General features: G+C 39.3%; 2 protein-coding genes across 11 annotated transcripts in view; one reads left to right on the top strand and one right to left on the bottom strand.

Annotated features, from left to right (window-relative positions):
* The window catches only part of MPV17L (MPV17 mitochondrial inner membrane protein like), a 77,033-nt gene that overhangs the window by 20,806 nt on the left and 36,229 nt on the right, over positions 1-19,998 (bottom strand). Inside the window, exon 1 of one of the 2 annotated variants that reach the window (XM_081298736.1) lies at positions 2,884-2,940. The exons of the other annotated variant lie outside the window; for it this stretch is intronic. Coding sequence (XP_081154862.1) covers positions 2,884-2,890 — 7 coding nt within the window. The 5' untranslated portion in view covers positions 2,891-2,940. Of the gene's footprint in view, positions 1-2,883; positions 2,941-19,998 lie in introns of those variants that run through there. 2 annotated transcript variants of the gene reach the window in all.
* PDXDC1 (pyridoxal dependent decarboxylase domain containing 1) overlaps positions 7,393-19,998 on the top strand; it is a 54,768-nt gene continuing 42,162 nt past the window's right edge. For 4 of the 9 annotated variants that reach the window (XM_081298721.1, XM_081298725.1, XM_081298718.1 and 1 more), the window contains exon 1: positions 7,394-7,823. In XM_081298721.1, coding sequence (XP_081154847.1) covers positions 7,803-7,823 — 21 coding nt within the window. In that variant the 5' untranslated portion in view covers positions 7,394-7,802. Of the gene's footprint in view, positions 7,824-19,998 lie in introns of all 9 variants that reach the window. The other 5 variants (XM_081298723.1, XM_081298726.1, XM_081298719.1 and 2 more) reach the window with 5 other exon arrangements.

The following is a 19,998-nucleotide window of genomic DNA, read 5'->3' as shown; positions in this document are numbered from 1 at the left end:
GTATAAACTTAAAAAGATTAGTGGGAGCTGGGTGCCGTGGTGCAGGCCTATAATCCCAGCAACTCAGGAATCTGAGGCAAAAGATTATAAATTCTATGTGAGACAGCAACTTAGCAAGACCCTCAGCAACTTTGTGAGACCCTGTCTCAAAATTAAATAAAAAGGGCTGGGAACATAACTCTATAATAAAGTGCCCCTGAGTTCAATCCCCAGAACCAAAAAAGTATATAAAAAATTAGTGGAATGGGTATGTAGCTCAGTGGTAGAGTGTTTGCCTAGTATGCACAAAGGCCTAAGTTTTATCCCCAGCACTGCAAAATAAATAAAAAGATTCATGGATGCTAGCAACCCAAATAAACAAGCAGATACTATACACCTCTTGATCAACAACACAGTGATATCCCTGAATATTTCCCTAAAACTTCAAACCTGAGTCCAATTAAGCCTAGATCAAACTACCAAGTTGCAGAAAATACAGAGATCACAGAAATATCCTGACCAAGGGAAATTCTAGAACAATAATCTGGAATCTTCAATAAATCCATTGCAAGGGAGAAAAAGAGAGGGGTTAGGGAAAACCTAGAGTTAAAAGGTATGGAAAAGCTATCTTTTTGAAAAAGCAAAGCTAGTGTTTAGGGAAGCTTGTTTAGGTAAAAAACTACACAGGAAACATAGGAAGGAGTGCTATCAAGTTAGTGGTTAATATTCTTTCTAGGGTGAAGGGACCTGGACTTGGGAGGGGACTCTATTAGGTTTATAGGGTTTTTTAGTGGTTTCCTTTCATGGGGGCAGGTTATAGGTCAGTCAATGATAACTAATTTCTTTCATTCATTTATTTTTGCAGTACTGGGAATCACTCCCAGGTCTGCTCTACCACTGAGCTACATTACCCACCCATTTTAAATTTATTAAATTTTAAGACAGGGTCTTGCTAAGTTTCCCAGACTGATATCAAACTTGTGATCCTCCTGCCTCAGCTTCTCAAATAGCTGGGATTACAGGCATGCATCAACAACCCAGATCTTTTATGCAGATCTGAATAAAAATTTTTCCCTTAACACTATCTTAGTGACAGGATATAAAATCAACATACAAAAGTCAGTACCTTTCCTATACACCAATGATGAATTCATTGAGAAAGAAATAAGAAAAACAATCCCATTCACAATAGCCTCAGAAAAATTAAATACCTTAGAATAAATCTAACCAAGGAGGTGAAAAGACTTCTACAATGAAAACTATAGAACAGTGAAGAAAGAAATTGAAGAAGACCTCAGAAGAAGGAAATACTGTCCATGTTCATGGATAGGCAGATTTAATATTGTTAAAATGTTCATACTACCAAAAACAATGTAAGATTCAATGCAATCTACATCAAAATACCAATAACTTTTTTCACAGAACTAGAAAAAACAGTCTTCCAATTCATTTGGAAGAACAAAAGACCCAGAATTGCCAAAGCAATTCTAAAGAAGGAAAAAAGTAATGCGGAAGACATCACAATACCTGACTTCAAATTATACTAACAAAAACTGCAGGCTGGGGTTGTGGCTCAGTGGTAGTGCGCTTGCCTAGCAGGCATGAGGCACTGGGATCGATTCTCAGCACCACATACAAATAATAAAATAAAGGTCCATCAACAAATTTAAAAAAAGAAAAAAAAACTGCATGGTACTGGTATAAAAACAGACACATAGACTGATGGTACAGAATAGAAGACACAGACAAACCCCTACACATAGTTGTCTGATCCTTGACAAAGGTGCCTAAAACATATAGTGGAGAAAAGATATACTGGGAAAACTGGTTATCTATATGTAGAAGAACAAAACTACACCTTTATCTCTCAGAAGAAAATCTTTGTTAATTGCTCTTCTGACAGAGGATTAATATCCAGATTACATAAAGAATACAAAAAAATTACTGTTAGAGTCTATAAACAAGTCAGGATGGCGCCTGCATTTTGCCAGGGGGAGTGGTTTGTGAGGTGGCACCAGCAAGCCATTAAGTGTGGAGATTTCTTATTGGTTGACTGCTGTATCTAGTTTATGTTAATTAAGATAAGCTGTGTGGAATGTATAAATACCCCTCTGGTCCTACAATAAACGCCTCCCACTCCTGCTGTATCAATGTACACAAGTTGTTCGTCACCCCCCCCCCCCCCGTTATTTTGCTGCAGCCGGACAGCAGCAAATTACCACCAAAAAACAAATAACTCAATACATGGGTAAATTAACTAAACAGACACTTCTCACAAGAAGAAATAAAAATGGCTAAAATATTTCAAAAAATGTTCAAAATCTTTAGCAATTAGGGAGATGCAAATCAACACTACACTGAGATTTCATCTCCTATTAGAGTGGCAGCCATCAAGATCACAAAATAGCTGGGCACAATGGGACACACACTCAGTGATTGGATATGCTGAGGCAGAAGGGTGGCAAGTTTGAGACCAGACTCAGCAACTTAGCAAGACCCTAAGCAATTTAGTGAGACCCTGTCTCACAATTTAAAAAAATAAAAATAAATGGGCTATGGAGACTGGGGTTGTAGCTCAGTGGTACAGTGCTTGCCTAGCATGTTTGAGGCACTGGGTTTGATTCTCAGCACCTCATATAAATATTTAAATAAGTGCCCATCAATATTTAAAAATATATATTTTTAAATGGGCTGGGAGTAAAGCACCACTGAATTCAGTTCCCAGTAAGGGAAATAAAAAAAATACAAACACTAATGCTAGAGAGGATGTGGAGAAAAAAGGAACTTCTACACTGTTGATGGGAGTGTAAATTAGTACAACCACTATGGAAATCAGTATGGAGGTTCCTCAAAAGATCAGGCATGGATGGGCTGGGGATGTGGCTCAAGCGGTAGCGCGCTCACCTGGCATGCGTGCGGCCTGGGTTCGATCCTCAGCACCACATACAAACAAAGATGTTGTGTCCGCTGAAAACTAAAAACTAAATAAAGAAATATTAAAATGCTCTCTCTTTAAAAAAAAAAAAAAAAGATCAGGCATGGAACCACCATATGACCCAGCTATACTACTCCTTTATATTTATCCTGAAAAATTAAAGTCAGCATACAATAGTGATACACAAATACCCATGTTTATAACAGCTATGGAACCAGTCTAGGTATCCATCAATAGATGAATGAATAAAGAAAATGTGGTACATATACACCAATGGAGTTTTATTCAGCCATAAAGAAAAATAAAATTATGTCATTTACAGGAAAACTTGAGAACATTATGTTAAGTGAAATAAGCCAAAGTCAGAAGGTCAAAGATCATATGTTTTCTCTCATATGTGGAAGCTAGAGAAGAAAAGGGAAAAGAAAGGCAAGAGGGGGGCATCTCATGAACATCAAAATGAGATCAGTAGAAGGGAGGAAAGGCACCAGCCGGAGGAAGGAGAGGAGGGAGGGGGTAAATGTTGGAAAGTGATATTGGCCAAATTAATAAAAAATATTTTTTATTAAAAATTAATAAAAATATAAATAAAACATGAAACTGAAATATAAACAACCATATATATTCTTTTTTTTTACCATGTATACTCTTTTTTCTTTTTTTTTAAATTATTTTATTGTTGGTTGTTCAAAACATTACATAGTTCTTAATATACCATATTTCACAGATTGATTCAAGTGGGTTATGAACTCCCATTTTTACCCCGTATACAGATTGCTGTGTCACATCAGTTACATTTCCATTGATTTACAAATTGCCTTTCTGGTGACTGATGTATTCTGCTGTCTATCCCATTCTCCACTGTCCCCCCTCCCCTCCCCTCCTCTCCCCTCCCCTCCCCTTCTCTCTCTCCATCCCCTCTACTATAAATCGTTTCTTCCACTTATATAATTTTTCTCCTACTCCTCCTTTCCTCTTATATGTAGTTGTGTATAACCCTGAGGCTCACCTTCCAATTCCATGCAATTTCCCTTAACTCTCACTTTCCCTCCCGCCTATCATCCCTGTTTAATGTTAATCTTCTTCTCCAGCTCTTCGTCTCTACCCTGTCCTTGGTTACTCCCCTTATATCAAAGAAGACATTTGACATTTGTTTTTTAAGGATTGGCTAGCTTCACTTAGCATAATCTGCTCTAATGCCATCCATTTCCCTCCAAATTCTATGATTTTGTCATTTCTTATTGCAGAGTAATACTCCATTGTGTATAAATGCCACATTTTTTTAATCCATTCATCTATTGAAGGGCTTCTAGGTTGGTTCCACAATCTTGCTATCGTGAATTGTGCTGCTATGAACATCGATATAGCAGTGTCCCTGTAGCATGCTCTTGTTAGGTCTTTAGGGAATAGACCGAGGAGGGGAATAGCTGGGTCAAATGGTGGTTCCATTCCCAGCTTTCCAAGAAATCTCCATCCATGTATACTCTTTATAGCAACAACTGTCACTAATGAAACAGAAAAGACAATCCATCTCAAGGCTGCCACCTTGAGTTGCTGTTAGGAATTGTAGACTTTTCTGAAGTAGCTCAGGTGATTCAAAAATGATTGAAATTGGCTTCTTCTTCCAAGCTATTTACTTAAAAAAAAAAAAATTCTAATCCAGAAGAGAAAAGCATACAGATAATGTAAATCCAAACAGTGCAGAATAATAAATTTAAAATTTAACACTGCCATTTCTTTTTCCACATCTTCATCCCCTAACCCCATGTTATAAACACTTCCACTTATGTAAAAAAACAAAACCTTGTAAGTTTCTTTAGAACCTACTGACTCCATACTGTCAAAATAAGAAATTTATTGCCATTTACATTATTTCTCTTACCAGCTGCAATGCCCGATTTCTGTTAATTTTATTTCCTCTAGAGGTTTTCTTTATGTCCAAATATTGTATTTAAAGCTCTGTGTCTTCATTTAGCCTTTCTAGAAATATCTACTTACTCCCTGGGATGAAGTTGAAGACATCGGTGATTCCACTTACCCCATTACTCACTTGCCATTCTTTGGTAATTTAAAATTTTTGCACTGCAATGGTGAATTAATAATTAAATCATTCATATGTATCAGTTGGTCGATTTTAAAACTTAAAGTCTAAAATATTCATCTACAATATGGTTGAAATTATTACCTAGGTCACAATAAAATCATGTGAATGGGGCTGGGGATGTGGCTCAAGCGGTAGTGCGCTCGCCTGGCATGCGTGCGGCCCGGGTTCGATCCTCAGCACCACATACAAAGAAAGATGTTGTGTCCACCGAGAACTAAAAAATAAATATTAAAAATTCTCTCTCTCTCTCTTCTCTCTCTCTGTCTTAAAAAAAAAATCATGTGAATGAATCCAAATGGAAAAACAGTCACATAATTCTTGGTTTCCTTTTTGCCCATTAATCAAGAAAGGTCTATTAACAACACATATAAGACATATATCAACGGAGATTAAACTTGCCCACAATTAGTGGTTTACTGTTCTGGATTCCCATAATATTGTATTCATAACTCTTTAATGCCCCAAAGAATGCTGCATTATAGTTTATCAGCTGGAGTGGAAGAGGTAGAGTATTAAAGCTATGGACATTTTACATTCCCCAGAAAAAATGTACTTACACACAACATTTTGGGTATAGTCTCACAGACCACCTGGCCCAAGATTAAAAGACCTCTGCCCAAAATAGTTTCCCTTAAGGGCAGGGATCTTGTTTAGTATACATTTCTAACACCTAACTGTCCTATTTGGCTATCAGTATTTGGCTAAATTTTAAATGAACCAAATTTTCCCATTTTTTCCTGTTGGGGTTTCAAAGGCTACTTTTAAAACAATAAACTTTTATCTCTACAGCATGATTTGTAGAATACACTTTGTAAAGGAATCCAAAGATCATTGGAAGTGGCTTTTAAAGTTATCAGGTTTTTTTCTTATTTGGTACTACAGATTGAACCCAGGAATATTCTACCACTGAAACATGTCCCCAGTCCTTTTTTTTAAAGTTTATTTTGAGACAGGGTCTTGCTAAGATGCCCATTCTGGTGATAGGATTCTCCTGCCTCAGCCTCTGAGTAGCTGAGATTAAGGGCCTGTGCCACTGGCCATATAACATTAGTCTTTAATTACACCTGGGTGATCAAAGATTAAATGTTCCAAAACATGTGTGGATGGATGAGTATATGGATACTATAAGTGATAAGGCAGATAAAAGAAAAGTGTTAGGGCTGGGGATGTGGTTCAAGCAGTAGCGTGCTCACCTGGCATGCGTGGGGCCCGGGTTCCATCCTCAGCACCACATACCAACAAAGATGTTGTGTCCGTCAAATACTAAAAAATAAATATTAAAATTCTCTCTCTCCCACTCTCTCTTAAAAAAAAAAAAAAGTGTTAATTGTATGGTTGGGGATGTGGCCTACCATGGACAAGGCACAGGGTTCAATCCCTCCACCACTAGTTCTGACCGGAGGGAGCACCGCAGATTCCAGGTAGTGGAAACGTGGGTTGTTCATTGTACAATTCTTTTGACCTTTTCTCAGTATTTGAAAATTTTCATAATTTCACAGGGAAAGTGACTTGCCTTACTCAAACATAGGCACAATTTTTAGCTCTTGGAGGGTATAAACTTGATCATTACTTTCGTTTGCAGAGCTCTTTGGAGAGTCACAAATTTTCTGTTGTACATTGTAAACGAGCACGCAGGTTTCCTTTGCTAGAAAATAATGTAATTAATGGAGCAATTAGCTAAAATACAAGATAGCTCAAAATATATAATTGTTACGTGGAAAAAGCGACCATTTACACAGATTTCGGAAGAGAAGTGTATGAACAGGAGAGAAAAGGAATGGTTTTGTGGCTGGACCGTCGTCGTCTCCGAGCGGGCCAGGGCTACTGCCTGCAGCTGGACGAGGGCTGAGAACCTCGGCCTCCCTAACTGGAGAGACCGGTGCTCGCAAATCATGCCGCGCACTCGTCAGAAACGGGACGCTCCTGCGGCTGAGCGGAGCGACGACGGGGGCATCACAGGGTGAGGAAGATTGGGAAGAACCCTGGCCACAACTGACCTGCGAGACGAGGTTCCCGAGGCTTCCTACATCTGGGGGCTGTTGTGATATAACAGGGAAGAGCCGCAGCAGATTTACTACCCCTCACCCGACAGTCTTAATTGTGACATGAAGGAGGAAGCTGGACCAGCTGCCTCAAAATCTCCTCGGTCTAGAGTACTGTGGGAAGACCTGAGACAATCACTCGGGCTCTGACCAGCGCCCTCTCGGAACAGAATTCGTTAAAAACATCCTAGAGCTCGCTGGTCGCCGTCGATCCTGCGCATGCGCGAGGATGCTCGCCCGCCCCACCCTCCTGAGGTGAATGGCCTATCCCATTCCTGAGGGATGCTGAGGGTGGGAGAGACTTGGAAGCCTGGACCGGAAACTGCAGGTGCGTCACTAGTTATTTACAGACCTTAACTACACGAATGATAATTTGTGATTATTTTACTTCAACCTCGATGATTGCGACAGACTTCTGAACAAAGTGAATTTGTTACGGTTCCACCAACTAGTCTCCCCCTCTCACCTGGAAGCGTTAGGGCTGGCTGGCGTGACGGCCAGGTACGGAAGCCTAGAGGGCCACGCCCACCTCAACGGGGCCCCGCCCCGCCTCGCCTCCCGCACCCGGCAGGTTCCCCACCCGGCAGCGCCTCCCGGCAGCTCCTCCTCGTCTCCGCCCCGCCGGCCGCGGGCGCGGGGGACGTCAGCGCTGCCAGCGTGGAAACCACCGCCGGGCGCGGGAGGCGGAAGTAGCGCCCGGGACTGCCGGGCCACCTACCGGACTCCGCCGGCCGCCTCAGCCATGGACGCGTCCCTAGAGAAGGTCCGTCGGGCGGGTAGGACGGCGCTGTGGCCCAGGCCCCCGCCTCCGGGGCTACTGTTTCCCCGCGAGCTGCCACTGTGACCCGGGGAGGGGCCGGGGGCTAACCGGCCGCCGAGGAGGTCTGGCCGCGAGGGCGTGCGGCCGGGCCTGGCCACGTCACGGCAGGGTTCTGCTGCGGCCGACCTCAGGGCCTGCCGAGGTTCCGCGAGGGGCCGGCCTGAGCCTGGGCAGGCCCCTTCGGGTGACGGCGGCTACCAGTTTGGATCCCACGAGCGCCAGGAAAGAAGCCCCAGTGGTTTCGAAGCCAATTGCAAGGTTTTCTGTGGTTTCCAAGTTCGGAAGAAAATTGTTAAGAGCAGTGGCCTTGCAACTTCAGCGTGCACAGGGCCCTTAGTAAAAACACAAAATTTCAGCCCTAGGGTGTGAACCTCTGGGGGGTTGGACTCGTATTTGCATGGTTAACAAGGTCCCCCACGTGATTCTGATTTTTTAACCCCGGGAAGGGACCTCGGGGGTCTAAAAAGGGGTGGGTATTTCATAGACTGTGAATTTACTTTCGGGGATTGCAGCTGCTCCACAACTTCTTGGCTCCTCCCTTCTGCTGTCCAGAAGAGACCTTGGCGTCAACCCCCCATCCACCAGCTCTTTACACTGATTTCCCTTGGAGGAGAACAGCAGCGTGATGTACCAGGCTGATTGCTCTGGCGGTTGAAATGGTCTCTAATTGTCCCGATCTAGGGCTTGTAAATGAGAACAGGTGCTTGGGTTTCTTAATGGAGACCTGCCTTCGGTGACTGACATTGTCTTTCCTCAGAGCCCTATTCTTTCCAGCTTGGGATTCTGTTTGTCCAGTTTGATGCAGACAAGTTTTTCTTACATGTGGAATTCAGGAGCAATTCTGGTGTTTTAAGATTGCTTCCTTTTAATGTTGAATGGACAGAAAAAACATATTGTTTTCAAAGCAGCAGCTGCCATAGATTTGTTCATTTGTCACTGAGAATTGAAGGCAGAAATTTGTAGAAGTTGAGCCAGATATAGCTTCACAGGCACACAGTGGTATAGCCTATTCCTTGGTTGTTTAACATAAATTGGATGGAAGACAAGAAAAGGAAAAGATAGTATCTTTTTCTTAAGTATTCTGATTAGCACAATGCCTACCTGTTAGAACTTCGAATTTCATTCAAGATCAGTGGTTCTCAACCATGAGCAATTTTGTTCCCTGAGGGTCAGTGGCAACAAATGAAGATATTTTAGATGGTCACAAGGTGGGGGTGGGATGATGCTAAACTTCTCCACTGCGCAGAACAATCACCCACACCAGAGAATTATCTGACTCAAGATGTCAGTAGTACTGAGCCGGAGAAACCCTGGTCAAGATCATGTGTGTAACATAGTAGTTGAATATAAAATGATGCTAAAAATGTCTCTTCTGTGTTGCTTCCAATTTCATAAGAAGGTGAGGTGGGCTTTGTGTCTTTCAGTTAGAAACCTGAAAGAAATGGGGTGATTTTTTTTCTCTAAAAATAGCTCTTCATAAGCAAATCTGCAAAACAGAGTGGGTTGGAATCCTGCTTTAAACATTACTTTTCTGACATTTGATTAGTAGATTATGGTGGATACTCCCTAAATGTTAATTGATGATAAAAGATCTTAAACTCTCCAAATAAAGACCTGAAGAGGTACTGGAACTCCAGCATGGTTAAAGGTGGGGTTGTCACAAAAATTGCACAAAACTTAGGAATTCAGAATATGTAGACTGGAAGTTTTTGCCTTAGGCCAGTGTGAAAATTCTGAATGTAAGTTTTTTAGAGCTAGGATTGTGTTTCTTTTTTTTTTTAATTTAATGAAATAATAGGAAATTTAACTTATAATGAACAATTTCTGTTAATGCTCGGTGGGTAGAAAAGGTATTCCCATATTATGAAATCTGATGCCTTGTGTTCTGAAAAATAATTTGAATCAAAGTGAAACATTGAATTGTGTCCATTATTCCCATTTCTTTGAGGAATAGACTATTCTGGGTTAATTTCTGCACTGCTAACATAAATTTGAGAGCTATCTCAACAGTTCTGAATGATCCTATTTAAACTGATCTGTGCATAATTTATATGGCTGTAGAAACCACAGTGTTATTTCATACTCAACATCTAAAGTTTCAAGTACTATCTCAGAGAGGGGGTATGCTGTCATCATTTAGTAGAATCACTCCTTACATTTCCTTTGGTTCAAATATAATTCTGTACTCTTGCTCTTTCTTGGGGTAGTATGTAAACGTGCAGTCCTGCCATGACAGAACCACTTTCTTATATTGATATGTTTTTCTTTCATAAGAGTATCAGCTTTCTTGTATCTGAAATGAGGGATGTCTTAAGAAACCATGTAGCTTGATTGAGAGGGATTCAAGCAGGAGAGTAGGAGTAGGGCTAGGGTCTTGAGCCTTCAGTACTCTATGTCCAATTTAAAACAGGGCCCTGTAGAATAATCTCACAGTGTTTACTTATGTTAATATTCAAGTGAAAAAATGCCACAGGAAGTAATTACTAATGGTTGACAATCTTAATAAATTATTCACCACATAACACATAGTACACTTTCCAGTAAGGTCTGCAACTTTATACCTTTTCCTGTTACTTGAAAAATCTCTTCCTGGGTATTGTGTTTAAACAAGGTGTACTGCAGTTTGCCTTGGGTTTACTTTATTTTTTGCAATACTGGGGATTTGAATCCAGGGCATTTTACCTCTGAGCTACATCTTTACCCTTTTTATTTTCTATTTTGAGACAAGATCTATATCTCTCTAATGGCCAAGACTAGCCTTGAACTTGTGATACTCCTTCCTCAGCCTCCTAAGTAGCTGAGAGTACAGACGTGCTACCACACCCGACCCTTGAATTTACTTTAATTCCATCCTTGAGCAAACATTGGACAAAGTTTGCCAACTTCAGCATTCCTGACCTTTTGGGCTAGATGATTCCTTGTTGTGGGGGCTGTCCAGTGTATTGCAACATGTTTAGCAGCATCCTTGACTTCCCAATGTCCAGATGCTAGTAGTACTCTCTCCCCAGAGTTGTGGCAACTAAAAATGGTTTCTGGTGGAGGCCGTTGTCCACTATGGATGGAAAGAATTGCCTCTGGTTGAAAATCACTGAGAGAATCTAGAGCTGAGCTGTGCTTTGCAGAGCCAGTAGGCCCTGTGACCAACTTGATTCTGGATTAATTAAATTTTAATAAAGTTTTAAATTCATTTTCTCACTTATACTAACCACGTTCCAAATGCTCAAGAGCCACGTTTCTTGTGGCTGCCTTACCAGGTGGCACAGGTGTTGTGTGCCACCAAAGAAAAATCTACTGAATAGCACTATCGAGCTGGACAATTTGTTATATTTAATTCTTGTCTCAAGAGGCAATTTGAACTGTTTTTTACTTACAATTACAGTTTACACCTGTAATCCCAGAGGCTTGGGAGGCTGAGGCAGGAGGATCATGAGTTCAAAGCCAGTCTCAGCAACTTAGCAAGGTCCTAAGCAACTCAGTGAGACCCTGTCTCTAAATAAATATTAAAAAAAAAAAAAAAAGCTGGGATATGGCTCAGTGGTTAAGTACCCCTGGGTTCAATCCCTGGTACCATAATAATAATAATTACAACTCAACCCATTTTTGTTTCTTGTTTTCATCATAAACTAAGTTGTTTGGGTTTTTTTACCCCCCTTCCTTTGGGTCTGATTTTGGAAGACCTTTTATCACCTTGCTGTTATGCTAGAAATTTTGAAGGAGCAGCATGAATGGAACATTCCCAATCTTTACTTGCTGATAAGGCCTGCCAGAATTCTTATCCCTGCTCTTAAAAGTAGGAGAGAAGAGCCCCTATTAGGCAAGCTTGCAAAGATCAGTTTCCCTGTGTGCCTTTGCAGAGTCCACTTCTCTGTGTAGAATGGGAGGTGTTGTAGGCGGACCTGACAAACTCTGATTTTGACTTTTGTTTAAAGTGGAGCTCTGCATCATTATGAAGTGAGGGTTTTGCATACAGGTGCAGGGTGGCTGTGTCAGTAATGATTACCTAATGGCTAGGCATTGGAGCAAACTGATGGGACTTTACTGTGACACAAAGTTCCTCCTCCTAAAAACTTAAAACCTTGGTGATTCTTGATTTATTCAGGATTACAGAGCTGGTTCCCAGTCCCATGTGTGCTCCATTATATCCAAGATTTTGAGTTCTAATTATAGGTAGGAGTTGATTGACCTTAGTTGTGTCTGACTTCACCAAAAGCAGAAAGCTGTTTTAATTCACACATTTTTATTAGCTGAAGGTCAGCTACGGTCAAAACCCCAGTGTTAGGCACTGAGACTCCAGATGATTAAGACATGATGCCTCCAGGAAGCTATGTTTGTAAGGAGTATACACATTTTAAGACAAATTCTTGAATAGCAAGGAGGGGTAAAACTAGCATGACTTAAGAAACAAGCAGGAGGGCATGGAGATTTTTGTGGAAGAGATTGTTTAAGTAGAATATTTAGTTTGGAGTTACACTTTTCTAGAATTTGCTTTAATTGTAAATGTGTACATTTTTACCTTATGATATAACTGTCCTCATATTGTTGGCAAAATATGAATTGAGACAGAAAAGCCATTTCACTTCTTTTTTTTCCAAGTTTTTTATTCTTTTTAGTTATATATGACAGTAGAATGTATTTTGAAATACACATACATGGAATTTAACTTCCCAGTCTTGTGATTGTACATGATGTGACGTTTCACTGGTCATGTATTCATATTTGAACAGAGGAAAGTTATGTCTGACCCCCCTCCAACTCCCTGCCTATTGAGAGTCAGTATCCATATATCAGAACATTCGGTCTTTGATTTTTTGGGATTGGCTTATTTCACTTAGCATGATAGCCTCCTGTTCCATCCATTTACCAGCAAAAATATAATTTCATTCTTATTTATGGCTGAGTAATATTCCATTGTGTATATGTACCACATTTTCTTTATCCATTCATCTATTAAAGGGCACCTAGGTTGGTTCTGTAGCTTAGCTATTGTGAAGTGAGCTGCTATGAACATTGATGTGGCCACATCACTATGGTATGCAGATTTTAAGTCCTTTGGGTATATGCTGAGGAGTGAGATAACTGGGTCATCTCTCTCTCTCTCTCTCTTTTAATTCCAGTATTGAATCCAGGGGCACTTTACCATTGAGCCACATCCACACCCCTTTTTATTCTTTTGAGACAAGGTCTTGATAAGTTGCTGAGGGTCTCAGTTGTTGAAACTGGCCTTAAACTTGAGATCCTCTGCTTTAGCCTCCCCAGTCACTGGGATTACAGGCATGTGCCTCCATGACCAGCCCATTTCATCTTTTGGAAGTTAAATCAACTGTAAAAAAAAAAAAAAGAACCGCCACCTTTAGACAATTGAAAATTTCCAGAAATTTCTTTCTGAAATTTGATTTGCTGAACTAAAATTAAATCCATCTTCTTCAAGCAGTTTTCAAGGGCCATAAAATATTCCGGACTTTTAGTTTATTTGCTAGTAGCATTGCGGTAGGGGTTTTTTTAGTTCATTTTAGTTATGCATTATATTAGGGTTCATTTTGACATAATTATACAAGCATGGAATATAATTTGCTCTAATTCAGTTCCCAGTACTTCTCCTTCCCTTCCTTTTTCTCCCTCCCCGTTTCCTTCCCTCTACTCCATTGATCTCTCTCTTGTTTTCGTGGAATCCCCCGTAGTCCTTCCCCACTTATTTTGGTCTAGCTTCTACATCAGAGAAAACATTCAACCTTTGACTTTCTGAGTCTAGCTTATTTCATGTAGCTGATGGTCTCCAGTCCATTTACCGGCAAATGTCATAATTTCATTCTTTATGGCTGAGTAATACTTGGTTGTATACATGTGCCACATTTTCTTTATCCATTCATCTATTGATGTACATGTAGGTTGGTTCCAATAGTTTGGCTGTTATGAATTGTGCTGCTATAAACATTGATGTACAATAGGTTTTTTGTTTGTTTTGTATTGCTGCAAATGATATGTATCAAGCTGCCTGAAGGTTAGATAGTCTCTGGAATCCAGACTTGGGCCCCATTTACTTTTAATTTTTGTGGAAAATGCATTCTGAGTTAAAAATGACTGAGAGGGGCTGGGGTTGTGGCTCAGTAGCAGAGCACTTGTCTAGCATGTGTGAGGCACTGGGTTCAATTCTCAGCACCACATATAAATAAATGAATAAAATAAAGTCCATCCACAACTAAAGAATTATTTTTTAAAAAAGTCCATTGACAACTAAAAAAGTTTTTTTTTTAAATGACAGAGTCAAGTTTTCCTGTAACCTTTTTTTTTGTTGTTGTTGTTGCAGAAGAGCAAAAACAGCAAAATAATGCCTTCACTAGGAAGTTGCTGGTTTTGTATATACACTGGAAACTCTTGAATATTGGCAACTTCACATAGTTCAGCCTTAAAAGTCTGAAGGCATGTATCAGAATTTATCCTAGTATTTTTAAGATGAGATAACTATCATTAATCCTACATAATTCCAGTTCCGTTTTGGAAGTCATGATAGTAATAAGGGTAATTTTTTTTTTCTTATTTTTGGTGTTGGGGATGAAACCCAGACAAGCTAGGTAAGTGCTTTACCACTAGGTTGTGCCCCCAGCCCAAGGATAACAGGTGACCTTTATCTTTCAGATTTGATCACCTGTTGACAAATCCTAGTCTTCTTTAAAGTGTTCTTATCAGTGAAAGAGTTACAATAGTTACTATGTAGTGATTTTCTTTTTTGCCCCAAAATCAATGTGTGATTCCAGATAAACTAGAAAGATTTTAGAAGTAAAGGCCTGTCATGTAGTGTTTTTCCCTTTGTGTAGTTATTTGGAAGCGTTTACTCAGGATATGTTATTTCTAAGTGAACTGACTGTTCAGAAGCAGTGGTCTTTCTTAAGGCATTTTTTTTTTTAAACTTAAACGTGGATCTCTGGCATTCTCAGTATGAATCTAAGACAAGTGACTTGAATTCCTGTCCTTCTGCCTCCATATACTGCTCTCTGGGACTGGGGTTTGATGTCTGATGTTTTAATTTTGTTGCCTCCTTAACTCTACCAGATTTTTTACCACTCTGTTGTGTATTTTTACCCCACCTTTTTTCGGCTTCTCTTCTTAAGGAATTAGCAAGATTAAATACTACTAGGCACACTTTAACAGCACTGGCACATCCCTTTTCAACTAGGAACATTATGATGCTTAATGAACCAATAATTACAGTATGTCTTTCTATCCTCACAGACACATTCAGGTATAGAGTGAATGATAGTTAAAAATGTCTTCAGAGGGCACCCAATTCTTAGAAGTTGGAGGTAGGAGTGCTTGATTCCTAATTAAATACTGTACTATTGAAATCAGGCAAAAATGCTTTTGAAAATATAGAAATTGAGACTCCAACAAGGTAAATTTACAAGTCACTATATCAACTTGGAGAATTCCCCTCCTTTTCTCCCATCGCTGACCCATAAGGAATAGTTGTGTTCTTAGGGCTTTTCAGATGTAGTAGACAGGTGGTATTCAAAGTAATTCTTCAACTAATGCTAGATGGCAGACAATGTTTGTTTCCACTTGGAAAGAAAATACATGATTTTTGGAGACATGAAGGTTGAATGATTATCACTATTCAGGACTGGCCTTGTTTGGAAAGTGATGGAAGACAGGAATAGAATGTTAGAAATGTTAGAAAAAGCAATCTGGAGACTTATATCATTGCTTTGATTAGTTGAAGAAAGAAAGTGATTTTTATATGTCTAATGCTTTGGTGTAAATTTGCCTTTGATAACAACAAAGTCTGTCTGATACGAACAGCAGGTTTCTCTTTTTTTATATATTTTTCTCTCAGTGGCTCTGGAGCCCCCACAAGTGAACATTCCTCTACTCGTCAGAACAGTTTATTGAACCTACAGTATTATATACTACTTTGGAATTTTAGTCTTTCTGCATGCACAGCAGGCGTGCTACCACTCAGTTACACGCCCAGCCTCTAGACTTCTATGAATGATGAATGTTAAGATTTTGTATGTTTTTAAAATTACAATTTGGACTTTCCTTTCCACCCCTTTTCACTCTTTCTTTCCTTTTTTTTCTTTTTTTTTTTTTTTTTAATTTCAGTGCTAAGGATCAAACCTAGGGCCTTGCACATACTAGGCAAACACTCTACCCCAGTCCACACTGTTTCTCAAGGAGCAGATATTCGCATACCATCTTAATAAATTTTGACACTTGTACCATAATTGGCTGAAATTTTTCTTTTGACTTTAAACCAGTTCACCTTTTTTTGTTTGTTTAAATTGAAGGGCATTTACATATGATGAAATTGGTTTTGAACATTGTTTAGAGTCATATAACCACCAGCATGATCAAGATATGGAGTCGACTGGGGGTATGGCCCAGTGGTAGATTTTTTGCCTAGCTCACACAAGTTCCTGGGTTCCAGCCCCAGCACCACACTACCACCAACACAGAGATGTTGAGCATTTCTATCTCCTTAAAAAAATTTCCCTTGCATCCCTTTGCAATTTCCCTGTCCTGCTTTCTGTCATTCTAGGTTAACCCTCTCCACCTACACACCCTCACCTTTTTGTTGTTGTTAACTTAGGTTTGGGCTAAACACTAATGTCTCTGAATCAGGGATTCAAAGTATTATCTTCTTTCCAATATATGCAAAAGTAAATGTGTACTTTTTTAAAGTCACACTTTGGCAAACCGGTTAAGTGAAGAAAGTATATATAAGAGTTTAACTAATCAAGCTTAAAAGCTAAGAAATTTTTAAAGTGACAGTATGCAATAATTTCCAAATTTTAAGTCCTAGAGACCTCCCTTTATAAATTTTTACTGTAGTTTCCAATTTTGAAAGGTTATAATAAGCATCTTCTTAGTTAATAAACTTCTTATTTTTTTTTAGTTGTAGATGGAAACAATACCTTTAAGTTACTTATTTATTTTATGTGGTTCTGAGGGTTGAACCCAGTGCCTCACACATGCCAGGCCAGCACTCTAGCACTGAGCCACAATCCCGGCCCAGTAAACTTTATTTATTTAAAAATGATGTTTAGGGGCTGGGGTTGTGGTTCACTGGTAGAGTGCTTGCCTAGCATGCACAAGGCATTGGATTTGATCCTCAGCACCACATAAATGTAAAAATAGAAATATTTCACCTAAAATTAAAAAATATTTAGGAAAAAGTGATATTTAGGGCTGGGGTTGTGACTCAGTAGCAGAGCACTTACTTGCCTAGCATGTGTGAGGCACTGGCTTCAATTCCCTGCACCAAGTACAAATAAATAAAGATTCACTGAAAACTAAAACAATATTTTTTAAAAGAGATGTTCATCCCACTATTAGTAATTGCAAACGTTCATTGAAGTGGTGTTTTTTTTCCAAATTGTAGGTTGCATCCTGTATACGGGGTGCTAAATTACTTTGGCAATTTATGACTAGCGGTTTTCAAATGATGGAACAGAACAAAATAGAAAATAAGATGTATTCAGAATAATGAAAGGAGTTGCCCAGTGTTATGCCTTACTGAGTTGATATAATTCTAGCTAAAAGCAAATGTGAGTGTCATCATTAATCTGCAGCCATATTCCAAATTTATAATTTTCTTCTAGTTTTTTTTTGATAATTGAAAATTATTCCCTAACTACTTTTATTATTTTACCTTACATTTGACCCTTGACAAATTCCCCCAAAAAACATTTAAATTGTGAGAACTTTCAAAATTTAACATTATATGTGTAATATTTCTTCTGCTAGTGGCGAGGTATCTTAATATCCTGTGCTGACTGAAAGTGATGAAAATCATTTAGTATGAAAGTGATTTTTAAAGAAGCTCATAAAGGATCACATGCAGAGGAGGGCTTGTTTCACCTAAGTCTTTTATAAAGTCTTAGTTCTATGATAGCATACAATTGAATGGTTTCCCCTTGGGAGTACTAAAATTCAATTAAGTCCCTCTATGCATCTGTGTTAGATATAATTGTAGCAGGAATACTGAATTCACTTAGTTACACAGCAGAATCACCCATAGCTGAAATATAATTTGTAAACTTGCAGCCAGATGAGAAGTGTAACTTTCTGAATTCTCAGCAATGCCACCCATCAGTGTTGTGATTAATTTGTGTGTGTATGGTCACACTTTGTAAGTGCTCTGTTGCATGCTTTTTAGTTTTTTCTAATGGTGCAATTGCTACAAGCCTCTTTAAGGCTTAAGGACGCAGGGTCACAGGAGGTGCAAGGAATCTGCCTGTGGCTTACAGTGCTCTTTTCTGGAAAAGCCTCTAAAATGGCACATTCACGGTGGGCTTGCTTGAGGTTGGTGGGAAGCAGACTTGACTGCCTTGTCTGTTTTTTTTTTTTTAAGAGAATTTTTTTTTTAATATTTATTTTTTAGTTCTCGGTGGACACAACATCTTTGTTGGTATGTGGTGCTGAGGATCGAACCCGGGCCGCACGCATGCCAGGCGAGCGCGATACTGCTTGAGCCACATCCCCAGCCCCCCTTGTCTGTTTTTAAAGGCACCTTTTTTCTGAAATTGTTTCTATTAGAATCCAGATTTTTAGTCATGTGAGTTTCCTCAAGGGAAAATGTATTCAAACATGTTCATAGGTAGGAAAAGTCGTCCGAAGGAGCAGTAAGGTCCTAGATACTGATGTCACTGGCAGCCCCTGCCCTGCAGGTATGCCACTGTTCAGTTTCATGTTGTCTTTTATCTTCTTTTCTTTTTTGAACCCAGGTGCACTTAACCACTGAGCCATATCACACCTCACCTTTTTATTTTGTATTTTGAGACAGGGCCTCACTAAGTTGCTGAGGCTGGTCTTGAATTTGAGGTCCTCCTGCCTCAGCCTCCCAAGCCTCTGAGATTATAGGTGTGCACCACCACACCCACCCTTTTTTTAACCTTTCAACCAACTCATAAATGGCCACCATCATATAAACGGCCACCATCACATAAACTTCCCTGGGCTTTGCTGAATAATGGTGTAAGATCTGAAGTAAACATTTAGTTAAGGGTAGGGTAACTACACATCCTGGTTTGCCCAGGACCATCCCAGTTTATACCTTTAGTCCTGGTTTAATTATTAATAGTATCCCCTTTCACTCTTGAAAATGCCCCAGTTTGAATGACAAGTTTATAGCCTTATAGTACAGACTGTTATGGAATAGAAATTTTCCCTGTACAGAGAATCATTGTTTTTTTCTAAGTGAAAAGGTAATCAAGCAAAGGTCATTTTTAAAATTATGCCTTAGTTATAATGTTTTTTGAGTACAAGAACTTTTACAGAGTGAGAGTTGCTTTGTTTACTTAGGTCAGAAGATAAAGAAGCAGTACTGATTAGTGGTTAAGAGTACTGGTTTAGAGTAATAAAGACTTAAACTCTGGCTCTAAAACATACTCTGATTTTGTGTTAATTAGGAAGTATAGTGTATGTAAAGGAGTTAATTAGCATCATGCCTGAATAATAGTAAGCAACCCAATAAATGTTAGTGATTATTAAGGAAAATAAATGAATACTTAAATTCAATGGCAGACTCTGTGCTTGGTATTGAAAGACAAGGAAATATGGCATTCTTCCTAAGAACCTGACGTAGAACTATTTTGCCTCTCAATATCATAAAGCAGTCTCTTTCTATGTGCTGAAAATTGGCATCTATATGCGGTTTAATTCTTTATTCGTTTAGGTTTGTGTCTGGCTATTGCCCTGATGTTGTATAGTAACATTTATCCCATGGCTACCTTATCTGGCACTGTAACAGATACAGAACATACAAAATGTGAACAAAAAGTAGTGAATGCCCTTTGTAGAGCTTATGTAGGCATGGTTTTTAGTTTTCAGGGATCCATTAATAAATATACAACTTTTCTTTGAGCATTTCTTGGCTTAGAACCATGATCCAACTGGTAACATTTTGTTATCTTGGGTTATCCAGTTAATGCAACAAGCACGTAAATTAAATATGAATACAGCTTTGGAGTTGTATTTATATTTAATTTACTCCATTATAATTATAAACACTGCTTTCCCTATCCATCCATTCCCACCCTTGGCTCACCCCACTAAAGCAAGTAGGAGGGAGAAGTTTGAATGTGTGCTAATGAGGGGGGCTCAGAAGTGAGGTGATCCTTTT

Source organism: Spermophilus citellus (genome assembly GCF_964194105.1).
Source record: "Spermophilus citellus genome assembly, chromosome: 6".
NCBI lineage: Eukaryota > Metazoa > Chordata > Mammalia > Rodentia > Sciuridae > Spermophilus > Spermophilus citellus.
Note: the sequence above shows the minus strand (reverse complement) of the source record. Positions and strands in the feature narration are given on the sequence as shown.